General features: G+C 36.1%; 1 protein-coding gene across 50 annotated transcripts in view; it reads left to right on the forward strand.

Moving 5' to 3' along the window:
- LOC105463581 (adhesion G protein-coupled receptor L3) overlaps window positions 1-21674 on the forward strand; it is an 856114-nt gene that overhangs the window by 377744 nt on the left and 456696 nt on the right. For all 50 annotated transcript variants that reach the window (XM_011710771.3, XM_011710772.2, XM_011710773.3 and 47 more), the window contains one exon: window positions 769-982. In XM_011710771.3, the coding sequence (XP_011709073.2) occupies window positions 769-982 (214 nt within the window). The remainder of the gene's footprint in view (window positions 1-768; window positions 983-21674) is intronic.

Below are 21674 nucleotides of genomic sequence, written 5' to 3' on the forward strand. Positions count from 1 at the left end.
ATCATATATCATTATATTTATAAATAAAATAATACAAAATATCAAACAATGTGTATAGTGTGATACTACCTGAGTAAAATTACCAGAGTAAAATGAAACGAGGAGTGGGAGAACACACACATGTCTGTTTCTGTGAAGAAAATTATAATTTGGAGGTCTCCACATGGGTAACTAGTTACCTGTTGACTTTAGGGGAAGAGTATGGGGAGGAGCTAAAGGAAAATATAACTTTTCCTCCAAACGAATCTCCATTTTCTTAAATAAATAGCATGCATTAGTTCTACAGTGAAGTCATGAAGTATTGCCTCAAACAATGGAAGTATGTTGTAAAATTGAAATAGATTAAGTATATTTAAAGTCAGCGATAGTGCAATTTTTCAATGATGATTTTGTTATTAAAAAGAGAGAAGAAAGGAACACTTGCAAGGTTTATCTGAATATCTGACTGTATAAACTGGATGATATCTCTATCTAGTTTTAATCGGACGCACCAGGCCAAGAGTTTAATACAAAATCGACAATACCTTTTTCCATTTATAAGAAAAACAAATATGATAAAGATTTTAAGAACTGTTTTTGTTAAAATAGAATAAAAATAGTTATAAAGTTACTGAATAGAAAAATATTCTAGTTTAATTAAGATTATGAATCTTAACTGCTTTGTATCTTGGTCTTGATTTACCCCAAACACTGGAAAAGCAAACACATGTAATCTTCCTTTGTATGTGGTAAGAATGGCATCTCTTTTCTTCTTCCTCCTTTTGGCAGCTTTCAGCCGTGCCCCAATTCCGATGGCTGTGGTCCGCAGAGAGCTATCCTGTGAGAGCTATCCTATAGAGCTCCGCTGTCCAGGAACAGACGTCATCATGATAGAAAGTGCGAACTATGGCAGGACTGATGACAAAATTTGTGACTCTGACCCTGCTCAGATGGAGAATATCCGATGTTATCTGCCAGATGCCTATAAGATTATGTCTCAAAGGTATGATACTTCTAATATTCTTTTCTTTGTGCATAATATAAACCTTCAACATGCATCTGTGTTACATATTGAACATAAGAACATAAACAGTGTTATGTGTTTTAGGGTATTCTGAAATAGTTTTCCATATCTGACTATTCCCTATATCACCAAAATGCTAATTGCAAACAGCATTTGGAAAGTATTACAATTTACTGGATTATCTATTACATTTCACGGTCTGCAAGACATTGCATGCTGTTATTTTGATAGTGTTCTCTAGAACTGAGTTCATTACATGAGAGAATAAATGTATTTTTCACAATTTGCAGAAATAGGATTTTCTCCAAATATGGCAGAAAAATTATTTTACTGCTAACAATAACTTTCTAACAATGTAGGGAAAAAAAGAAGAAGTAAAATTAATAGGTAATTTTATAATCATTAATCAAAATATAGTAAGAGTATTGATTAAGGATTAGTTGGCCATGGAAAATAATTTTAAAAGTATTCTTTTGCTATTCAGCATATGAAATTAATTTAAATATTTGAGCAATCTAAATATGGCCATATTAACATAACATAAATATAAATATATAATATCAGTGGGTAAGAAAAATATTTTTGATTCTAAAAAGACTGGTCAATAGGAATGCATATTATATAAGGCTTATATTAAAATTTCTTGATAAGTTAGCTATATATTATATACCTCTTAGATATTTGTTCACTATTACCATGCTTTCTTGGAAATCAGGGATAAAGTCATTCATTTACTATAAGTCTACAGCTATTCAGTTATTTCTTTTCCTTCTCTTATTTAATGACTTTTTAAAATATAGGGAAAACTATATTTTAGATAAAACTAAACAAATTGAAGTCTAAAGACAAAAACAGTAGATTTCAAGGTTTCTCTCTCTTGTACTTAAGAAAGCCTTTGTTATTTTTCACCTTTTGTCTTCTTCATATTCAAAATTCTGGCAAGTATTTTTGTGTGTAATTAATACATTCATAGTCGATATCTTATTTTTATAAATTACTGTTGTATAAACTATTAATACAAGTTATAATATGTCAAGTTTTTGATGATCAAGGCATCTGAAGTGTACTTGAAGGATAATGAAATCTGGGCAAATCTGAGGGCTTTTAGTTGTCTATTACTAAAATGACAGCTCATGCTAAGGTGAGCATTAATAAGAAATAAGATATTAAAATTAGAGATTTCATTTGATAAAAGTTTGGTTGCATCTTGTTGTTCTTGTGTGCCTCTATCATTGTTACATGTTTGATATACGTATCTCCAACTATATTAAATGCTATGCCTGAAAGACTTCTAATTATTTCATTGTCTGTAGGTATTTTAATGGCATTTCAGGAGTGGTTTTCTATGAGTACTATTCAGTGGGCACTAGGACTAAATTGTTATGTTTATTTGTTTTAGTTAATCAAACATCAGATTCTGTAGAATTCATTTGGAATGTGAGTTGAGAAGGAAATTCTGCCTTTCTCTGATTCATTTGTCACTTAAAATGTAATAGAAGCATTAGCTCTTTCATCTCTGTATGATTTTCACTGAAATTGTTTTAATCCTTTCATTGATATCATTAACGGCTCCAAAAATAAGCCTTTAATCTTATAATTATTTCAGAAAAGTAGTTATAACGGATTCTTTAGAGCCATTGAACTATATGGGATGCGTACACTAAGTGACAAATCTGTAGAGTAAAAATACTTTAAGCACCATTAGTAAATCATTTGTGTAAGCCCTCCTGGTGGTTTCACAAATATGAGTTGTCAGTTAGCTGAAATAACTGTGGTTAATTCTCCATGGAAGCAAGTTTCTCACTTGCCTTTTAACTATTAAATGTACTACATTTAGACTTGTCCAAAGTAAGCGTTTTTGACTCTCTGAGAAAAGAAATCAGGTTCTATTTTGTAAGCTCCCAAGAGACGCGATGGTCATGGTTGTTTAAGCTGCTTTATAATGAACTTAGTTACACTATTATGCCAACCACAGCATGTTAAATAGTGCTAATAATTACTACTTATGATATGGACATCATACTAATGGTATAAACAGTTTAAATAGATTAAAGCATTTAAACTGAAATCATAATGGAAAACATGTTTTTTTAAAAGGTATCTTAATTCTTTTCTTTTGCTTAAACTTCTAGAAAGAGACTGTATCAGAGTCTAAACATTTCTAAGCGTGTCTTATGAAGGATTATTACTCAGTATAAATAGCATTATTATCACTGTATTCGTGTATAACCTTGTTTAAAAAGCCCATAACTTGCTTCAGCTTGATGCAGTAGACAGATGCCCCAGGCAAGGAGTGACATGAAATGTCATTGAGGCAGATGTTTGAATACACATTGAACAAAGGCATAAATTAAACTGCATACTGACGTGTAAATTAAAGCTAGGTGTGAAAAATTTGGAAGTTGAATTGAAAGGCTGTAACTCTTGATTTCCATATTTTTCTTCAGTGGAGCTATGTAATCTGATATATGCTCTAGAGAAGCCACTTTCTTCATTGCTTTCCAGATTTCATGTTCTCCAATCATGTGTGCTCTCATGCCATTCTGTCCACCACCCACCAATAGTCCATGCTTTACCTCTGTTTCATTATCTTACCAGATAACTTGTTAAAATATCACAACAGATTTATTTGTCCTTCTCAGGAACTTATACTTTTACTCAATTATTACAATCTACATCCCTCTTTAATCTCATCTAAACATTAACAAACCTATATTATCATACAGCTGCCTTGTCTAAAGCAAATTGTGGGCTTCTAGAAGGCAGACTGCCTGTTGATTTTACCTAAAAGCAACTTTGTATATATAAATTAATAAATAAATATGCTCTCTAATTTTGTTATGCCACTTAAAAGCTTTCTTAACTCTATTATTTGAATGGTTTCTATTTCTTTTTGTTTTATTTTTATAAATTTTAGAGAGTTTTTAAAAAAATATTACACATAACTTTGGAAATCTAAATATGAAAATGACAGTTTAGCAACTGGATAACTAGAAATTTTACATTTGGCATTCAGCTTAGGTTTCATGTTATTCTTAACTATTAATGGAAATATTTCAGTTGTTAACCAGCACTTACTTGAAAGTTTACAACGTTCAGTTTACCATGACAGTTACTTTGGGGTTTGATGGATAAATAAGTTAGTTGTGTTTTCTCCCCATAAAACTATGTATTTTTTGGCAGATGAGAAAACTCAACTATATCATTTGCTCAACATTTTACTTTTTATCTCATTTATATGTATTGAAGAGATTAAAGGAGGAAGGCTCTTTCAGCTAAATGATATAAGAGCGCATTTCACTGGAGAGGAAATCTTAGAGCTGCTTCTTGAAAGATGGCAGCATTAGTGGAACCAGAAGAGACCTAAGTGATACTAGCTATGTAAGTGGAAGAACACTATTAAAGAACACAAGGGCATAGCTTTTTTCTAGTAATATTTTGCTCATCCTCCGTTCACAAGTTTATTACTGTTCTGCTGTGGACTTTTTATTGATGTATAATATATCTACAGAAAATTGCATATATCATACATGTACACCTCAATGAATTTTCACAAATCAAGCTCATCCATGTAACTATCACAGACAAGGCAGAAAATTAATGTCGCCTTAGAAAGCTCTCCCTTGTGCTCTGCACCAGCCATATTCCTTCCTACAAGGATTGCCCTATCCTGATTTCGAAAACTCTAAATTAGTTTTGCTCACTTTGTAATTTTAGTAAAAGGTTTCATATATTATATACTGTTTGTCTGGCTCCTCTCATGTAATGATTTATTTTTAATGTAAATCTGTTGAAGCATTTGTATATCCTATATAGTTCACTCATTTCAATTGTACAATGATGTTTTTAGTGAACTTAGCAAGTGTTGCAACCATTGCAATAAATCAGTTTTGGAATATTTTTTGTCATCACAATAAGATTCTGCATGCCAATTACTGTTCATCCCAATCTCCTTCCTCATCCTGTGCAATGTCCAATCTACTTTCTGTCTATATGTTTATCCTCAATGTATTATTTTAAAGCGAAAAAATGAGTATTTAAAACCAAGTTAAATTTAATGGCCTTTTCAGTGGGGACAATATAGAAGAAATATTGGCAGTTATTTCTGGAGGTATGGAAATGGATATATTGCCTGCATTTTGAATACTCTTAGAATCAAACATCATGAATCTAGACATTTAAAAATTATTTCTTTTGAGTTTTCTATCAAGTACAGGTGTCAAATGTACAAAGTAAGCGTATTTTTTTTTTTTCTGTTTAAAGGAGTGATCTAAGTTTTGTTTTAGACTCAGGGTGTTCACATATTACAGTCACATTAGGAACATGCAGAAAAGAGCGAGAGAGAGAGAGAGAAGGCCGGGTGCTGTGGCTCACACCTGTAATCACAGCCCTTTGGAAGGCCGAGGCAGGAGTATTGCTTGATTCCAGGAGTTCAAGACCAGCCTGGATGTACCGTCTCTACAAAAAATAAAAAGTCAGCTGGACCTGGTGGGGTGCACCTATGGTCCCAGCTGCTCGGGGGTGCTGAGGTGAGAGGATGCCTTGAGCCCAGAAGGTTAAGACTGCAGTGAGCTGTGATCACAACACTGCACTTAACCTGAGTGACAGAATGAAACTGCTTTAAAAAAAAAAAATAGAGAAATTGTTGTTTCCCATCTTTCTGAAAAATTAGTTTTCAGTTTATATCAATAGCACTGAAGGTAATTTTATAGCTTACAAAAGATCTTGCGTTGTGCTGAAGTCATTCGGGGTGATGCTAAGAATTTTTTCAACAGTATGAGGAGGTGAAATGCCAGTGGCAGTTTTGGAGTGTACATAGCCTAGTAAGTGTTCTACAATAACTGCATTTATATACATGAGTTGTTCCATTCAAGTATTCTCTTTTACTTCTTTGACAGATCCATTATATTGTCTCGTATATCTCTTATAAACTATAACGGATCAGAAACAATTCCTCATGTTAGGAACTTTTCCATTGAATCCACATTTTATGTAATAAGAAGAAAGAACGACATAGAACCTGTAATATATAATACATTACTTAAAGATTACTGTCTGTGTGCATGTCTTTTTAAATATAGAAGAAAAGAAAGGAGAGAAGGAAGGTAACTTTTTCCAAGGCCCAAATGTAAAAAATATGGAGAAACAGGAAATTTCCTATATGGAAGGCATTTATTTATTTCTTCTTCTCTAATATTTAGCTTCTTTCAATTCTGGAAGTACATTTTGATAATGTCTGCTAAATTACTTTCAAGTATTTCTTGCTATTCATTAAATTTTGAAAGAAATTGTATGTTACCATATGCATTGTTCAAAATTAAAAATTTCATTTAATGATTCAAATATTTCATTCTAGCTTGTGGGGAAAGCTAGAGGGAATTGTGTTAGGTCTCCTTTGCCAACAGGAACTATTAACCCTTTATTGTCATACTCAAAGCCTGGTTCATGGAAATTTGGAATCCCTTTTAAGGAGTCTACAAGGTCAAAACCAGATTTTTCTCTGGTTGTATGCTTTAATTACTTGCTTTTTCTTTTCTGTGTATCCATTACATGTTTTTCATGAGGTTACCACGAGGCTTACAAACACTATCTTATAACCCACTATTTAAAACTAATGACAACTTAACACTGATTGCGTAAAGAACCAAACTCACAAAAAGGAAACTAATAAAAACTCTACACTTTAACTTCATCCTCCCACTTTTTAACATTTTGTTGTTTCTCTTTGTGTCTTATTGTACTGTTTATGTCTTGAAAAGTTGCTCTAGTTATTATTTTTGATTGGTTCATCATTTTGTCCTTCTACTTAAGTCAAGAGAAGCTTATATATCATAATTACAGTGTTATACTAATCTGTGTTTTTCTGTGGGCTTACTGTTACCAGTGAGGTTTTTGTTTGTTTGTTTCTTTTGTTTTGTTTTGTTTTGTTTTTTCCTTCAGGTGATTTCTTATTGCTTATTAACATCTTTTTTTCTTTCTGATTGAAGAACTCCCTTTAGCATTACCTGTCTGGTTTTGATGAAATCACTCAGCTTTTGTTTGCCTGGGAAGACCTTTATTTCTCCTTCATGCTTAAAGGATATTTTCACTGGATATACTATCCTAGGGTAAAAGTTTTTTTCTTTCAGCACTTTAAATATGTCATGCCACTCTCTCCTGGCCTGTAAGGTTCCCACTGAAAACTGCTGCCGGATGTATTGGAGCTTTATGTCATTTGGGTTTTTTTGTTTTGGTTTGGTTTGGTTTGGTTTTTCCGCTCTGGCTGCTTTTAGGATCCCTTCTTTATCCTTGACCTTTGGAAGTTTGATTATTAAAAGCCTCAGAGTAGTCTTCTTTGAGTTATGTCTGCCTGCTGTTCTATACCTTCTTGTGTTTGAATGTTGGTATCTTTGTCTAGGTTTGGAAAGTTCTCTGATATTATCCCTATGAATCCCCCTTGCCTCTGTCTCTTTCTCTCCCTCCTCTTTAAAGACAATAACTCTTAGATGTGTTCTTTTGAGGCTATTTTCTAGATCCCGTAGGCATACTTATTGTTTTTTATTCTTTTTTCTTTTGTCTCCTGTGATTGTGTATTTTCAAATAGCCTGCCTTCTATTTCACTAATTCTTTCTTCTGTTTGATCAATTCTGCTGTTAACAGACTTTGAAATATTCTTCAGCATGCCAATTGCGTTTTCAAGTGTAGCATTTCTGCTTAATTCCTTTTAAGTATTTCAATTTGCTTATTAAATTTATCTGATATACCTCAGAATTCCTTCTCTTCGCTATTGTTGAATTTCTTTGTGTTTCCTCAAAATGGCCATTTTGAATTCTCTTTCTGAAAGGTCATATATCTCTGTTTCTCCAGGACTGGTCCCTGGTGCCTTATTTAGTTCATTTGATGAGGTCCTGTTTGCCTGGATGTTGTTGATACTTATAGGTGTTCTTCAGTGTTTGGTAGTTAAAGAGATAGATATTTATTGTAGTCTTTACAGTCTGGGCTTGTTTGTGCCTGTCCTTCTTGAGAAGGCCTTCCAGGTATTTGAAGGGACTTGGGCCCCAAGCCCAATAATGTTGTGGTTTTTGTAGACTCATAGAGGTAATGCCTTGGTGGTCTTGGATAAGACCTGAAAGAATTATCTCACTTACCAGTCAGAGACTTGTTTTTTTTCCCTTACTCTCAAACATATTGAGTGTCACTCTATGTGATGAGCCAACTGGAACAGGATGTGTAACCATGCAAGTACCCCTGTGACCACCGTCACTGGGACTATGCTGGGTCAGACCTGAAGCCAGCATGGTACTGGGACTTGTTCAAGGCCTTTCCTTTAGTGTAGTGAGTTCCTCAGGCCCTGGGAGTGTCCAGAGATGCTGTCTGGGAGCCAAGTACTGAAGCCAAAAACCTTAGCAATTTGCCTGATGTTCTATTCTTCTGCGGCTAAGCTGGAACTCAAACCACAATACAAAATCCTTCCCACTCTTCCCTCCTCTTCCTATGGCTGAAGATCCTCTCTTGTGGCTCCCATCACTACTAGTCCACGGGGGTTCTCCAGCCTATCACCAATGTTCACTTAAAACCCAAGGCATCTTCCTCAGCTTGTGGCGAATGTTGCCAGGCCTGGTCACCCTTCAGGGAAGTGTATTCCCATTTGGCCCAGAGCAGGTCCAGAAATGCTGTCTAAGAGTCTAGGCCTGGACTCAGGGACTCCAAGGGCCTGATTGCTGCCCTACTCCACTGTGACTGAGCTGATAAGCTAGGGTGCAAGACAAAATCCCCTTTATTTTTCCCTCTGCTTTTCTTAAAAAGAAGAAGTATTTCACCATAGCCACCACAGCTGGGAATGTGATGGGTCTTTTCTGAAGCCAGCACATCTCAGAGCCCAAGGCCCACTGCACACCACCTGGGTATCAATGGTGGTTTTTCAGGGCCCAAGCATTCTTTAGTCATCAGGTGATAAGTCCTCCCAGGACTGGTCTCTTCACTTCAAGGCAGTGGTCCTTTTTGACCCAGGATGTGTTGAGAAATGTCATCTAGGAGCTATGGCCTGGAACGGGGACCTCATAATTCTGCCCGGTGCCTTATCCTACTGTGGCTGAGCTGGTATCCAAGATGCAAGACAAGTCCTCTTTCTTTTTCACTCTTCTCTCCTTTAGCAGAAGGAAGGAGTCACTTTTATTGCTACAAGCTGCACTGCCTGGGGTTGGAGGAGTGATGGCACAAGCACTCCTTGAGCTGTGCCAGGTAGTGTCTTCCTTAGTCACATGCCACCCAAGTTCACTGGCTCTAAGACCAGCCTAGCACTAGGAATTGCAGTCCTTGTGTCCTAAATTTCCTTTCAAGTTTACCTAGGACCCCAGAGCACTTTGGCCCACAGTGGTGAGGCTTGCCATGAAACCCAAGTTCCAGCCCATGGGATGGGTGATTCCCCTCTGTCTAGGACTGGTCCAAATGCTTCCTCCTTGTGTGGGTGCTGGCTGAGCCCAACATGGTTTAATTCTCTGCTGTGACGGGGCAGCACTGAGTTCAATGTAAAGTTTCTCAGTCACTCTGTCTCCCTCCCCAAAGTGCACGGATACTCTGTGTACCTCATGACCACTGCAGGGGACTGGGGAGGGGTGTCAGTGGCGATTCAAGACTGCTTCTCCTGCTCCCCTCAGTGCCCTCTTTTTGCAAAATGAAACTAAAACCAGGTACTTTGATTGCTCACCTGATTTTTGGTTCTTGTCATGGAGCTTTTCTGTGTGCAGACAGTTGTTAAAACGTGCTGTTCCAGCAGAAGGGGACAAACGGTGTATGCTTCCATTCTGCCATCTTGCTCTGCCCCTTAGCTACTTTTAAATACTTGTAAATGAGAAAATGTATCACGCCAGCCTTTTGTAATCAGACTTGAATATAACTAACTGAGTGCTATATAAATTTTACATACTGAGACTTTAGACGGAGCAATCCTCACAATCAAACCTTTTGCTAATAAGTTATAAAAATGAAAGTGAATTTTTACTTGTGCCACACTAGTAACTTTGGTTTATGATATAGTTAAATTTATTATTGTGTAGCACTCTGATTTTATTTTTCACTCTCTGCCAAAGCTCAACTTATGCTGAAAACACATTATGAAATTTGCCTCCTTGAATACTGTATCTGTCTACCAATCATAAGCTTTATATTGCCTCATTGTTTATTTATAATTCTCCAGGCAGGAGAATTGCTCAAGCCCAGAAGTTCAACCCCAGCCTAGGCAACATGGTGAGACCTCATCTCTACCAAAAATTAAATTAAATAAGTAATACTCCTGTGGCCACAGCTACTTGGGAGGGTAAGGTGGGAGGATTGCTTGAGTCTGAAAGTTCAAGGCTGCAGGAACCTGTGATTGCCTCACTGCACTCTAGCCTGGGTGACAGAGGAATATCCTGTCTCAAAAAACTGTTGGGAAATAACTGTTACTTCAGTATTTGTTAATATGAAAAAATGCATTAATTGATAATGGCTTCTGTAAAGTTAGATGTTTACCTTATCACTTGTGTAGAAAAAGATATATAAATCATATCTGTTTGTAATTAAGATTTCCAAATAGTAAAAGTGAAGTATGTTTATTTTTTCATGCATAAGGGCTAATTTCAATATATAAATATATATGTGTTTGTGTTCTGGCTCAAAAAGACTTGAGATCTTTCCAAAAATGTTAGTGCCCGTAACTATTAGTACTATCAATCTTTGAAAATAAACATTTGGAACTGTTTCTTGGACTCGTTCGTGTATTGAGGAAGTAATGCTTGGCAAAGAATGTAAGTCTACAGGAATGCTGTAATATAAAAAGAAGAAAATACACTTCAAAAGCAATAAAAAGACAAGAAGGAGAGATAGTTGTTACAAAAGGAGGAGACTAGCTGTCTATGGGTTAAATGGTGAGTAGATGATAATTGAACTAAAGGGACCCTTTTCACTTAAGATTATTGATGTTGTTGAATTATTTAGAGCCACTTTGATCCCAAACCTTCACCAATGATCATCTGAACAACTCTGTATATTTTACTATTACATATTAATGTTCTCCTGGAGATTTTAATTTACTTAGCAAATTTAGTGCATCAATATTATATGAAATATTTATGACAGTTCTTTACCAATGCAAACATTTTTTAAAAGATAATATTATAATATGATCCCCTGATTTAGTAACATTGACTTTTTTATTTGTTTCGTGGTAATAGTCGTTTTTTTTTGTTTGTTTGTTTGTTTTAATTTTACAACTATATACGTGAAGTCCACTAAAGCCTGGATATACGGTACAGCCTTCAGGTTTTCTGTTATAGGTGATATATATTTCATATCTATTTCTCATATATGTTACAGCTACATATTTCTAACTACTTAGACACTCATTTTTATCTTCTTTCTCTCTTCAAGTCACAAATATCTGTCTTTTTATTGTAATTTGGTATAAAAATACCTGTAGCCAGTTTCATCAGTTAAAACCTTCTGGACAGTGGAAATTCTTTATCTGTATGTATTTTAGAAATTAGGGACACAAAACATACTGCTCTCTCACAAATTAGTCTCTGCAATGTTTTTCACAGTACAGGTTTTTCACCTTTCTAGGTAATTCAAGTAGATCATGCCTGAGGAGATACGATCCTGAATTACTTTCTAAGTTCATTTCTAAAGCAAACATAGAGCCCTTCAAATGGTTTATAGTAAGTTAGCATTTCCCTGCTGTGACATTTAAAAAAAATGTGCAACTATAACAACAAACATGTGTGTTGTAATTTTTTAGGGAAAGTCATAGAAGTGGAAAAGCATAAATAATATTAACAGCATAAGCCCACATGGATACTGGAGGGCAACATGAACCTCCTGCAAACTAACAGAAAAGTGGATCTTAATGTAATTTGTGAAGTACATAGCATCTAAAATGTTACACATGAGTGAACGTGAAGGAAAATAATTCTCATGAGATGCTATCAGATACATATCTATTCATATTTCATAGTTGTAATTCATTACAAAATAATAGCAACAAATAACAAAAAGAAGTTACAACATAAATCTCATCCCCTACATTCCTTTAATCTGTTGTATTGTAATTTTTTGTCAGAAATAATTGAAGAACATGTGTTTTGGTGGTTACAGAATGAACTTAAATATCCTTAGAGTGGCACCGTTGAAAGTAGCATGCCAGTGGTGTTGGCATCCATGTGAACACACAAATTTACACACATACGAGTGAGATCATAACTTCTGATATAAGTATATAGGGTATATATGACATATATTTGTAAGATGCAAATTAATTTCATAAAAAATGTTATCTAATGGTTTAAGATTTCAAAAAGCTTACTTTTTTCATTTATTAAGGAGTAAATGACTCTGTTTTATCCATTTTTTATTTAAAATTTTGTTTTGATTTTGTCAGGATGATAGAGCAGACATAATTATTTTATTTTACTGATGACAGAGCTGATACTCCAACTGGTAAGAGATTAATACAAGGATATGACCCTATGCCTTGTAGGGACCAAGGGAAAACTTACCTTTTGCTTCCTGAAGGTTCACTGAAAAAATCAACTCACTAAAGGCACATTAATTGGATGAAATACATACAAATTTTAGGAATGTGTACACAGAAGTCTTCAGAATGAAGACCCAAAGATACAGGATAAATCATTCATTTTTATGCTTAGGCTCAACACAGTATGGACAGCCATGTAGAAATATGATTACACAAAATGGTATGGCCTAATGCTAATAGACTGAGTGAGTGGGGAAACCCAGCAAGCCCCATCTGTCTAGATTCTTCTTGGCCTCTCAGATAATTCATTCTTTCTGGGTATGGGGCAGGACCCTCTCTGGAATGGGAGTTTTATCACCTACAGTCAAACAAGATAGGTCAGATAATTCCTTTTTGTTATTTGAGACAAAATCACATTCTGCAGTCCAGGCTGGAGTGCAATGACTTGATCTGGGCTCACTCCGCCTCCCGGTTTCAAGCGATTCTCCTGCCTCAGCCTCCTGAATGGCTGGGATTACAGGCACCTGCCACCACGCCTGGCTAAGTTTTGTATTTTTAGTAGAGACACAGTTTTGCCCTGTTGGCCAAGCTGGTTTCGAACTCCTGACCTCAAGTGATCCACCCGCCTCAGCCTCCCAAAGTGCTGGGATTACAGGCATGAGCCACTGCGCCTGGCTTAGATAATCTCTTTATGGTCAGTTTTTCCAAGGAAAGCAGGAGGGAAAGGTAGAGTAATGATTTCAAGTATTATGGCTAGCCTTGGGGAAAGGGGTTTCTGATTTCTGTGGCTGGCCTCCAGGATGAATGGTACTGAGACAGGAGAGCAGAAGGTCAGAGAAAAATTTTCGCTTCTGTGGCCACTTCTGAGGCCTTCATTTTGGGGTATTGTTTTCTGAGTCACAACAGCTTTTACTCCAAGTTTAATTTTATAAATAAATTTTCTGAACTAGTTTATTTGGAAAGCAAAATGACTGATATTTGTTATTTTGATAGAAAAGTGTGTCTTCCATTTCTTGGCAGGATAAAAAATTGATTTAAACTGAAAGTTTTCTAGTTAAAACAGGAAATGGGCCAGGCCTGGTGGCTTACGCCTATAATCCCAGCACTTTGGGAGGCCAAGGTAGGTAGATCACGAGGTCAGGAGATCGAGACCATCCTGGCCAACATGGTGAAACCCCTTCTCTACTAAAAATACAAAAATTAGCTGGATGTGATGGTGGGCGCCTGTAATCTCAGCTATCCGGGAGGCTGAGGCAGGAGAATTGCTTGAACCCAGGAGGCGGAGGTTGCAGTGAGCCGAGATCACTCCACTGCACTCCAGTCTGGACAGCCGAGTGAGACTCCATTGCAAAAAACAAACAAATAAACAAAAAACAAACCAACGAGGAAATGGATTGGAAATGAGATATTCAACGACTGCAGATTTTTTTAAGAAAAAGTTGTCTCCTGGAGCTCCAAAATTATGTTAGGTTTAGGAAGGTGTTTAGAACCCAGACCCCCCTACTCCTCAGATACTTACGCCTCATCTGTAAATTCAGAGCATGTGGTTTGAAATCTTCGCAATAGGCTTTGGTTTGGCATCCAGGCCACATGTCCTGGTACACACTACTTTGAAGCAATTTAGAATACTTGCTTTGAAGGCTTATTATAAACATAGAAAAATCTGTTTTTCCACAAGGATAGCACGAGAGTGTCAAAGAGGTTATTATTGTGACTAGAGATCAATGTTTTTACATGGTCCTCTGTTACTGAATCAGAGGTGTCATTCTGGATTTTGATAATGTTTATTTCTCTATATAAGTCAAAATAGAAGGGTTTAAAGAATTCGTGTCTGAAAAATAATCTCTGTTTATTATGCCTTTAGCAATACGTTGGCTTCACGTTCTAAAAAAAAAAAAAAAGATATATTTACATTTGTGAATGTTTTACATTTTACTTGTCCATTGATACGTAATTCTTTTCTTATATGACTTTTGGGTATAGAATTCTGGTTCTGGGAAAATTCTTACAACATATGCAGTTTAGCCTTTAAAATCAGAAAAGTTTTAGAAATTGGGGGCATTTGTTTTTTATTTGGGGGCATTCAGTCTTTTAAGGATTCTAGCACATCAAGCTTCATTTCTATAGTATGGATAGTATCTATTCCCTACCCCACTCCTTCCTTTGCATTTCTATATAAGAATGCTGTTACTTTTTTACTTTAAAATTATCTCTCTTTGAATTTGAGTCATTGTGATTTACAAGTTTTCAATTTATCTATTACCAACTGGGTCAAAAATCTAGTAGGCCAATTTCAACAAAGATACTTTGTTTCCTTTCAGATCACACAGGGAACACCCATTGCTTTGTCTTTTTGTTTCATAGAACTATACTCTTTAATATTCTACCATTTGACCAGTTTTTGAAACCTATAGAACACAACCTTTATTTTAGTAACTGTAAAAACAACAAAATATTTCCTTTCCTTAATCAATTTATATCAATTAAACAGAATTTTAAAAATATGAGTGAGTTCTGCACAATTAATTCAAACTATTCCCACAGAGAACAATAAACGTTGGTCATAATTTTGGGAACAAGTTTTTGCACATATTTGATATTGTGTTCATGAAGTCCAAATAACCATGATTGTAAATAAATTATCATTTTTCCTACAGTTTTCAGAACCTAGATGATATTACAAAAGCATCTGTTTACATGCTAAGACTCATAAATATTTCAATTTTAGTTTTCCCTATCATACTTAATGCCAGTGGTGGTAGGGACTATTCTGTAAGCATTCAGCTGTGGCCGTTCTGTTAAGGAAGGCAATATAATTGTTTTTGAAAAGATTTTCAGAGGTGCATGGATAAATAGAAATAAATTTGTATCTTCTTTTAGCATGTAAGTGGAAGCACTACTATTTTAAAGTCTTTCAACTACTATACTTAGGTATTTCCATCATCCATGTGTCTTTAAAGTGATTAATATTTTCTAAAACAAGTTTTCTAGTATTCTGCCTTCTGCATGATTGTGAATATACATTGTTAGATCACAAATGTGTTAAGGAAATTTCACTTTTAAGTAGGATAAAATCTAAGATAAGTAGTAAATAATAATAAGTAGTAAAATAAGTAAATGATTAATAAATAAATGGAAATACATTGGTTCAGATAACTGAATAATGAACTTGGCCTTTGAGTTGCTTCATCATGCTAAAATGACCTCCCTGTCTTTTATCTGCCCACCCTGGTTTGGTTGCTTCCTTAGAATTCCAATGTGTAATAACCCCCAGTAACCCTAGGGTCTCCCCATCAAAGCTAAAGCAGTTTCAAGACTCAGTAAGTCCAATGAAAAGCCTCTTTATCCCTACATTTCCAGAAAAACCCACTTATCCTTATTGGATCAGCTTGACATCATATCCCTAAAGTAATTACTTGGTGAGAGGATGGGAAGCATAGATTGCCTTAAACCAGTGACTCTCATCTGGGGTTAATTGTGCCTCCATGGAATACTTTGCAATGCATGGAGACATTTTTGGTTGTCAAAACTGGAAAGATGTTAATGATTTGTACTGTGAAGAGGCCATACATGCTGCAAAATGTCCTGTAATGCACAGAACAGCCACCAACAACAAAAAATAGCAAGCTCCAAATTTCTATATTACCAATATTGAGAAACCCTGCCTTAAGGCAATCAGTGACCACCCTTGGAGCTAAGATTGGTTCCAGTCCTATATGAAGCACATACTGAAAAATGAGGGAAGAAAGCTCACCAAAGGTCAATCTGTATGTTCTTGACAGAAAGCTTGAGAAACGGATGCTGAGGAAACAATCAAAACTATCCATCCCTTACTTCAAAGGCAATTCAGTATTATTATGCAGAACAATCGCAAAACAGTTTATCCTTCACTAGAAATAACAATGCCAAGTGTAATACTGTGCAATATATTACAACTATGAGCAGGGATATTATTAGTTTCTCAAAGTAAACTCAGGAGTTAATCTACATACTTAAAAGGCTATATTTTGAGCCATGAAAATGTCACTATATTAATCAGAAATGTAGCACATCATATCACCACAAATCATTCCTTTGACCTGGGTATTGAATAATTGAATTTCTTAGATTTTCTCTATTCTATTAAAGTAAGATAGTTCAAGCAATAATCTTTGTAGATTTTTAGAGAAGGAGGTTTATCCTTGTGAATATTGTCTCACAGTGCCATTTCATTCTGTCAATATTGTTGAAAACATTTTGATAGACCACATAAGTAACAGTCACCCACACACTATTTACATAAGTAATTAACAGGAATAGAATTTTAGGGATTAGAGGCATTACCAACACTCCAACATTTTCCTCTGAATGAAATAACCAGCACAGTGGGTGGTCAGCTGCATTTTTAAACCTAGCAGGCTAAATTCTGGAATAGAAACGATCAAACTCTTAGGGAAGGGTTAGACTATAAAGTTTGCTACCATTGAGTTACACTTGTAAGGAAATGCCTCTTAAACAATCCAGCCTAGGAGTTTAGAAAACTTCAGAGCTCTTTCCAAATATGTATTGCTACTCATTTTCTATATAGCTGGTCATGTTCTAGGTTAAAAGGCCACAAAGTGAAAATGGGATCAGAGTTCTCCTTTGCTCATAAACACATTCCACTGTAAGACTAGAACCACGAGTATTTAATTAGGCTCTTTTATGTATGCTCAAAGTTTTTGGAATACAGCACTTGTATCTCAGCACTTAAGATATTTTCAGTAAGAAAAAATGAACAAGGGACAGATGCTTTTGAAAAATTAAACTTACCAACTCCCATCCCTCTTAGTGTGTGTGTGTGTGTGTGTGTGTGTGTGTGTGTGTGTGTGTGTTTTCCCTGACATCTGGGATTCAGTTTAATGGCACCATTCACCCTGGTCACAAAGATTGAGAATCTCAGAATCTTTGAGGTTCCTGCAGCAGCACCATATGCATCCACAAAAACGAGGCCAATCAAAGGAGACAAACACTGTTCCCATATGGTGGCCTTCAATTCTGAAAGAAAACATCAGTACCTCGTTATTCATCTTGAGGCATTTAGAGTGCTGGATGCCCTATGATCTGATTGGACATCCTGCATGAGAGAGACTTTTGGCACTAATTAAATTTGAATTCTAATTTTAGTTTTGTCATAACTTTTGCACCTAAAGTCTTTCTCTCTCTTATCATCACTGGTCTGGGAGATGAATACGGAAGCCCTGGGCCGTTCTAGGTTAAAAGACCACAAAGTGAAAATGTGATCAGAGTTCTTCTCCTTTGCTTATAAACACATTCTTCTGTAAGACTAGAATCACGCGGTTGTGTTCCTGATTTTGAGCTAAGACCTGGATGCCTTCATTGTGTCAGTGTCTGCCCTCCACTCCAGGTTGTTGAGGTATAGATAATTAAAAGAAAATGATATAGAAGCATGAGCCATGCTCAGTACTAATGATAACTTTTAAAATTATTTTGAAATTGTTTAATTGCTGGTATTTTTGCTCTGGTATAAAATGCCTATAAAAGGTGCAAAGAAATACCATCATATTTTTCTTTTGGAATGAAATAACCGATGAATCACATGTTAAATTTGTTTAAATATTTAACGTCATATAATATGACTTAGCAAAAACAAACTCTTGAAATAATATTGAAACTCAAATGATCCTATCTTCCCCTTTCTTTAGTTCAATTTGAACTTTAAAACTCAGTAAAATAATTCCATGTTTTCTACTCTAAAAATAATTGTTACTGTTTTTACAGTCCTAACATTTCTTGTTTTTTAACACATATACTAAATGAGGCATTGTTAGATAATGCATAGTAAATGTTGTGATTCATTTGTAACAGAAAAAAACAAAACTTGTTTTTAGCAGTAATCAAATGTTTCAGTCTGAATAGAAAATAACTAAAAAGTTACCAGGCACAGTGGCTCATGCCTGTAATCCCAGCACTTTGGGAGGCCAAGGTAGGTGGATTACTTGAGGTCAAGAGTTTGAGACCAGCCTGGGCAACATGGTGAAACCCCATCGCTACTAAAAATACAAAAATTAACCAGATGTGGTGGCGTATCCCTGTAATCCCAGCTACTTGGGAAGCTAAGGCACGAGAATCACTTGAACTTGGGAGTCAGAGGTTGCAGTGAGCTGAGATCACACCATTGCACTTCGGCCTAGGCAACAGAGTGAGACTCTGTCTCAAAAAAAAAAAAAAAAAAAAAAAAGAAAAAATGAAAGAAAGAAGAAAAAGAATGTATTATGATCACAAAATCTACAAAAAATTAGAAAATTTGGATTATAAAAAGTGTCTTGCAGCACAATGGAAATCAAAAGTGAACTATTCGGTGTTTTGGGGGAGGCTTTAAATTTGTCTCATTATAACTTTCACTTCCACAGAAAATAAGGCAGTAATTTTCATAGAATTTGGATCTTAAAAGAGTAAATAATATTTTTTACTGTTTATGTATAGGCATGGAGTGGAGAAGATTGTCAATTTTGTTTTATCAGAGAGAACTTGATGTTTCATAAGAGAAATCAACAGCAAATGTGTGTCCACAATAATACTACATAGATAACGTGATGGTACTCTGTAGAAGCATCTGGCAAACTCTACTGAAGTCAGAATAAGTGCAACAATATATACTCTAATTAACTATTCCATATTCTATGTGAACATTGTGATGAGTAAGTAGTTCTACTTATAGTCTAGGGATACAAGTCTGTTATGTATCGTTCAAGATCATTGATTTCAAACTTAACATATAAGAGAAACCAAAATGCTGTTGTTTTGGCAATAATATTACTTTGATACAAAAAAGTGTGAGTTTTACTTTTTAAGCAAGCAACACGTATCCAGGGTTTCTGTATTTCTATAGACCTTCATGAAAAGCTTATGTATGTGAAATGAGTATTGAGAATTGATGCTGAGCGAGTCCAGGATTGACAGCATAAACTCAAAATGCCCATGAAAATAAGCCTTCATCTAAGATATTCTTCCACATCCACTGCTCAGCCAGGAATCATACTAAATGCTGGGAGCTTAAACATGACTAAAATAGTCCCTAAATTACAAGGAGATGTAATGGGAGACATGACAAATACTTTGCATAAAATATGGTAGATGCAATGAGAGTGATACAGGTAATTAAAGTATCACCTGGAAGGGCTCCTAATGCAGCCTGAAGTGAACTAGAAAATATCAGAGAGAAGTTAGAATCTTAGCTCAGTCTTCAACTGTACACTAAAAAAAGAGGGGTCACAGTGCATTCTAGGCTAAGGCTTTACCATGGGCTAAGGGGGAAGTATGGGATTGCACAGATGTGAAGCGAACTAATGCAGTTTGGTGAACATTTGAAGTTAAAGTGTAAATCAGAGAGCTGTAAAAGATGAAGTATCTACAGTCAAGGCAAAATAATAGTTTGCTTGTTATGTTAAGAGCATTGGATTTTCTAATGACTGTGTTAGTTTGCTAAGGCTGTCATAACAAAATACCAGAGATTGGGTGGCTTGAATAACAGAAATGTATTTTCTCACATTTCTGGAAGCTAGAAGTTCAAGATCAAGGTATTGGCAAGGCCTTTCCTTGGCTTCTAGACAGACAAGTCCTCACCATGTCCGTACTTGGCCTTTTCTCTGTGCCCTTACATCCCTTGTATCTCTTTCTCTTCTTCTAAGGACACCAGTCCTATTGGACGAGGCTTCCATCTTTATGACTTCGTTTAACCTTAATTACCTTTATAAGGCCCTATCTTCAAATACAGTCACGTTGGAGGTTAGGGCTTTATTATATGAATTTGGGGGCAGGGAGAGGGGACAATTTAGTCCATAACAATGATCATGAAGAGGTCTCACTGCAGTTTTAAGTGAGGAAGCAAAATAAATTCTTGCATTAGGAGAGTCCCTGTCTTGCATAATGAGAATAGAATTAAGGGGAAAAGAATGGGGGTATGAGGACCAATTGGAAACCTAACAAGTCCAGATATGAGAAGATTGATCTAGGGTGGCTGTGGAATGAATGGAGAAGGGAAACGGAATTGAGAGAAAACCATAGTGTTGAAATTGCCAGACAGATTCTTCCTGCCCTCTACACAGACAAAAGCAATTCACTGAGACTGTGGTATTGCAGTAAAGAATGAGTTAAATTATCACTAGCCTTGCCACGCAGAAGAGGAGTTATTACTCAAATAAGTCTCCCTAAAGGTTCAGATGTTAGGGTTTTTCAAGGACAGTTTGGTGGGCAGGGGACTAGGGAATGGGTGCTGCTAATGAGTGGGGGAATGCAATCGTAGGGGTGTGGAAAATACTCCCAGTGTATCAAGTCTGCCTCTGGTTGGGTGTTCACAACTGGTGGAGTCATGAGTCATGAGTGTGTGTGGAGTCAGTCAGTTGCCAGAATGCAGAAGTCTTCAAAAAGTCTCAGAAGACCAATCTGGCCGGGCACAGTGGCTCACATCTGTAATCCCAACACTTTGGGAGGCCGAGGTGGGCGGATTACGAGGTCAGGAGTTCGAGACAAGCCTGACCAATATGGTGAAACCCCATCTCTACTTAAAATACAAAAGAAAAATTAGCTGGGCGTGGTGGCGCTCGCCTGTAGTCCCAGCTACTCGGGACACTGAAGTAGAAGAATTGCTTGAACCCAGGAGGTGGAGGTTGCGGTGAGCGGAGATCACACCACTGCATTCCAGCTTGGGTGACAGAGATTTCGCAAAAACAAACAAACAAACAAAACAAAACACCTTAGGTTCTACACTAGTGATATTACCTGAAGGAACAATTGAAGAAGTCACAAATCTTGTAACCTCTGGCCATCTGACTCCTGAGCAGTAAAGGATTATAAAAACTATGCCTACATTTTTGCAGAATTCAGACCTCTGCCATAATCCTCATCTTGTGACTTTTCATCAGTTTTAAAGAGGCAGTTTCAGCCCCTGAACAAGGAAGGAATCAGTTTTAGGGAGCCAGCCACTATTATCATCCTTGCTTCATAATTGAATTATAAACTAAATTCCTCCCCTGGTTAGGGTTAGCCTGGCCCATTCTCTTTTCTAAGAGCCAGAACAGCCAGTCTGTGAGGCTAGAAGCAAGATGGAGTCAACCAGGCTAGATTTCTCTCACTGTCATAATCATTGCAAAGGTGGTTTCGTTGTTAATTGGATTTAGAGCATGAAGAAAAGAAAAAAGTACA

Source organism: Macaca nemestrina, chromosome 3, assembly GCF_043159975.1.
Source record: "Macaca nemestrina isolate mMacNem1 chromosome 3, mMacNem.hap1, whole genome shotgun sequence".
In the NCBI taxonomy this organism is placed as follows: Eukaryota; Metazoa; Chordata; class Mammalia; order Primates; family Cercopithecidae; genus Macaca; species Macaca nemestrina.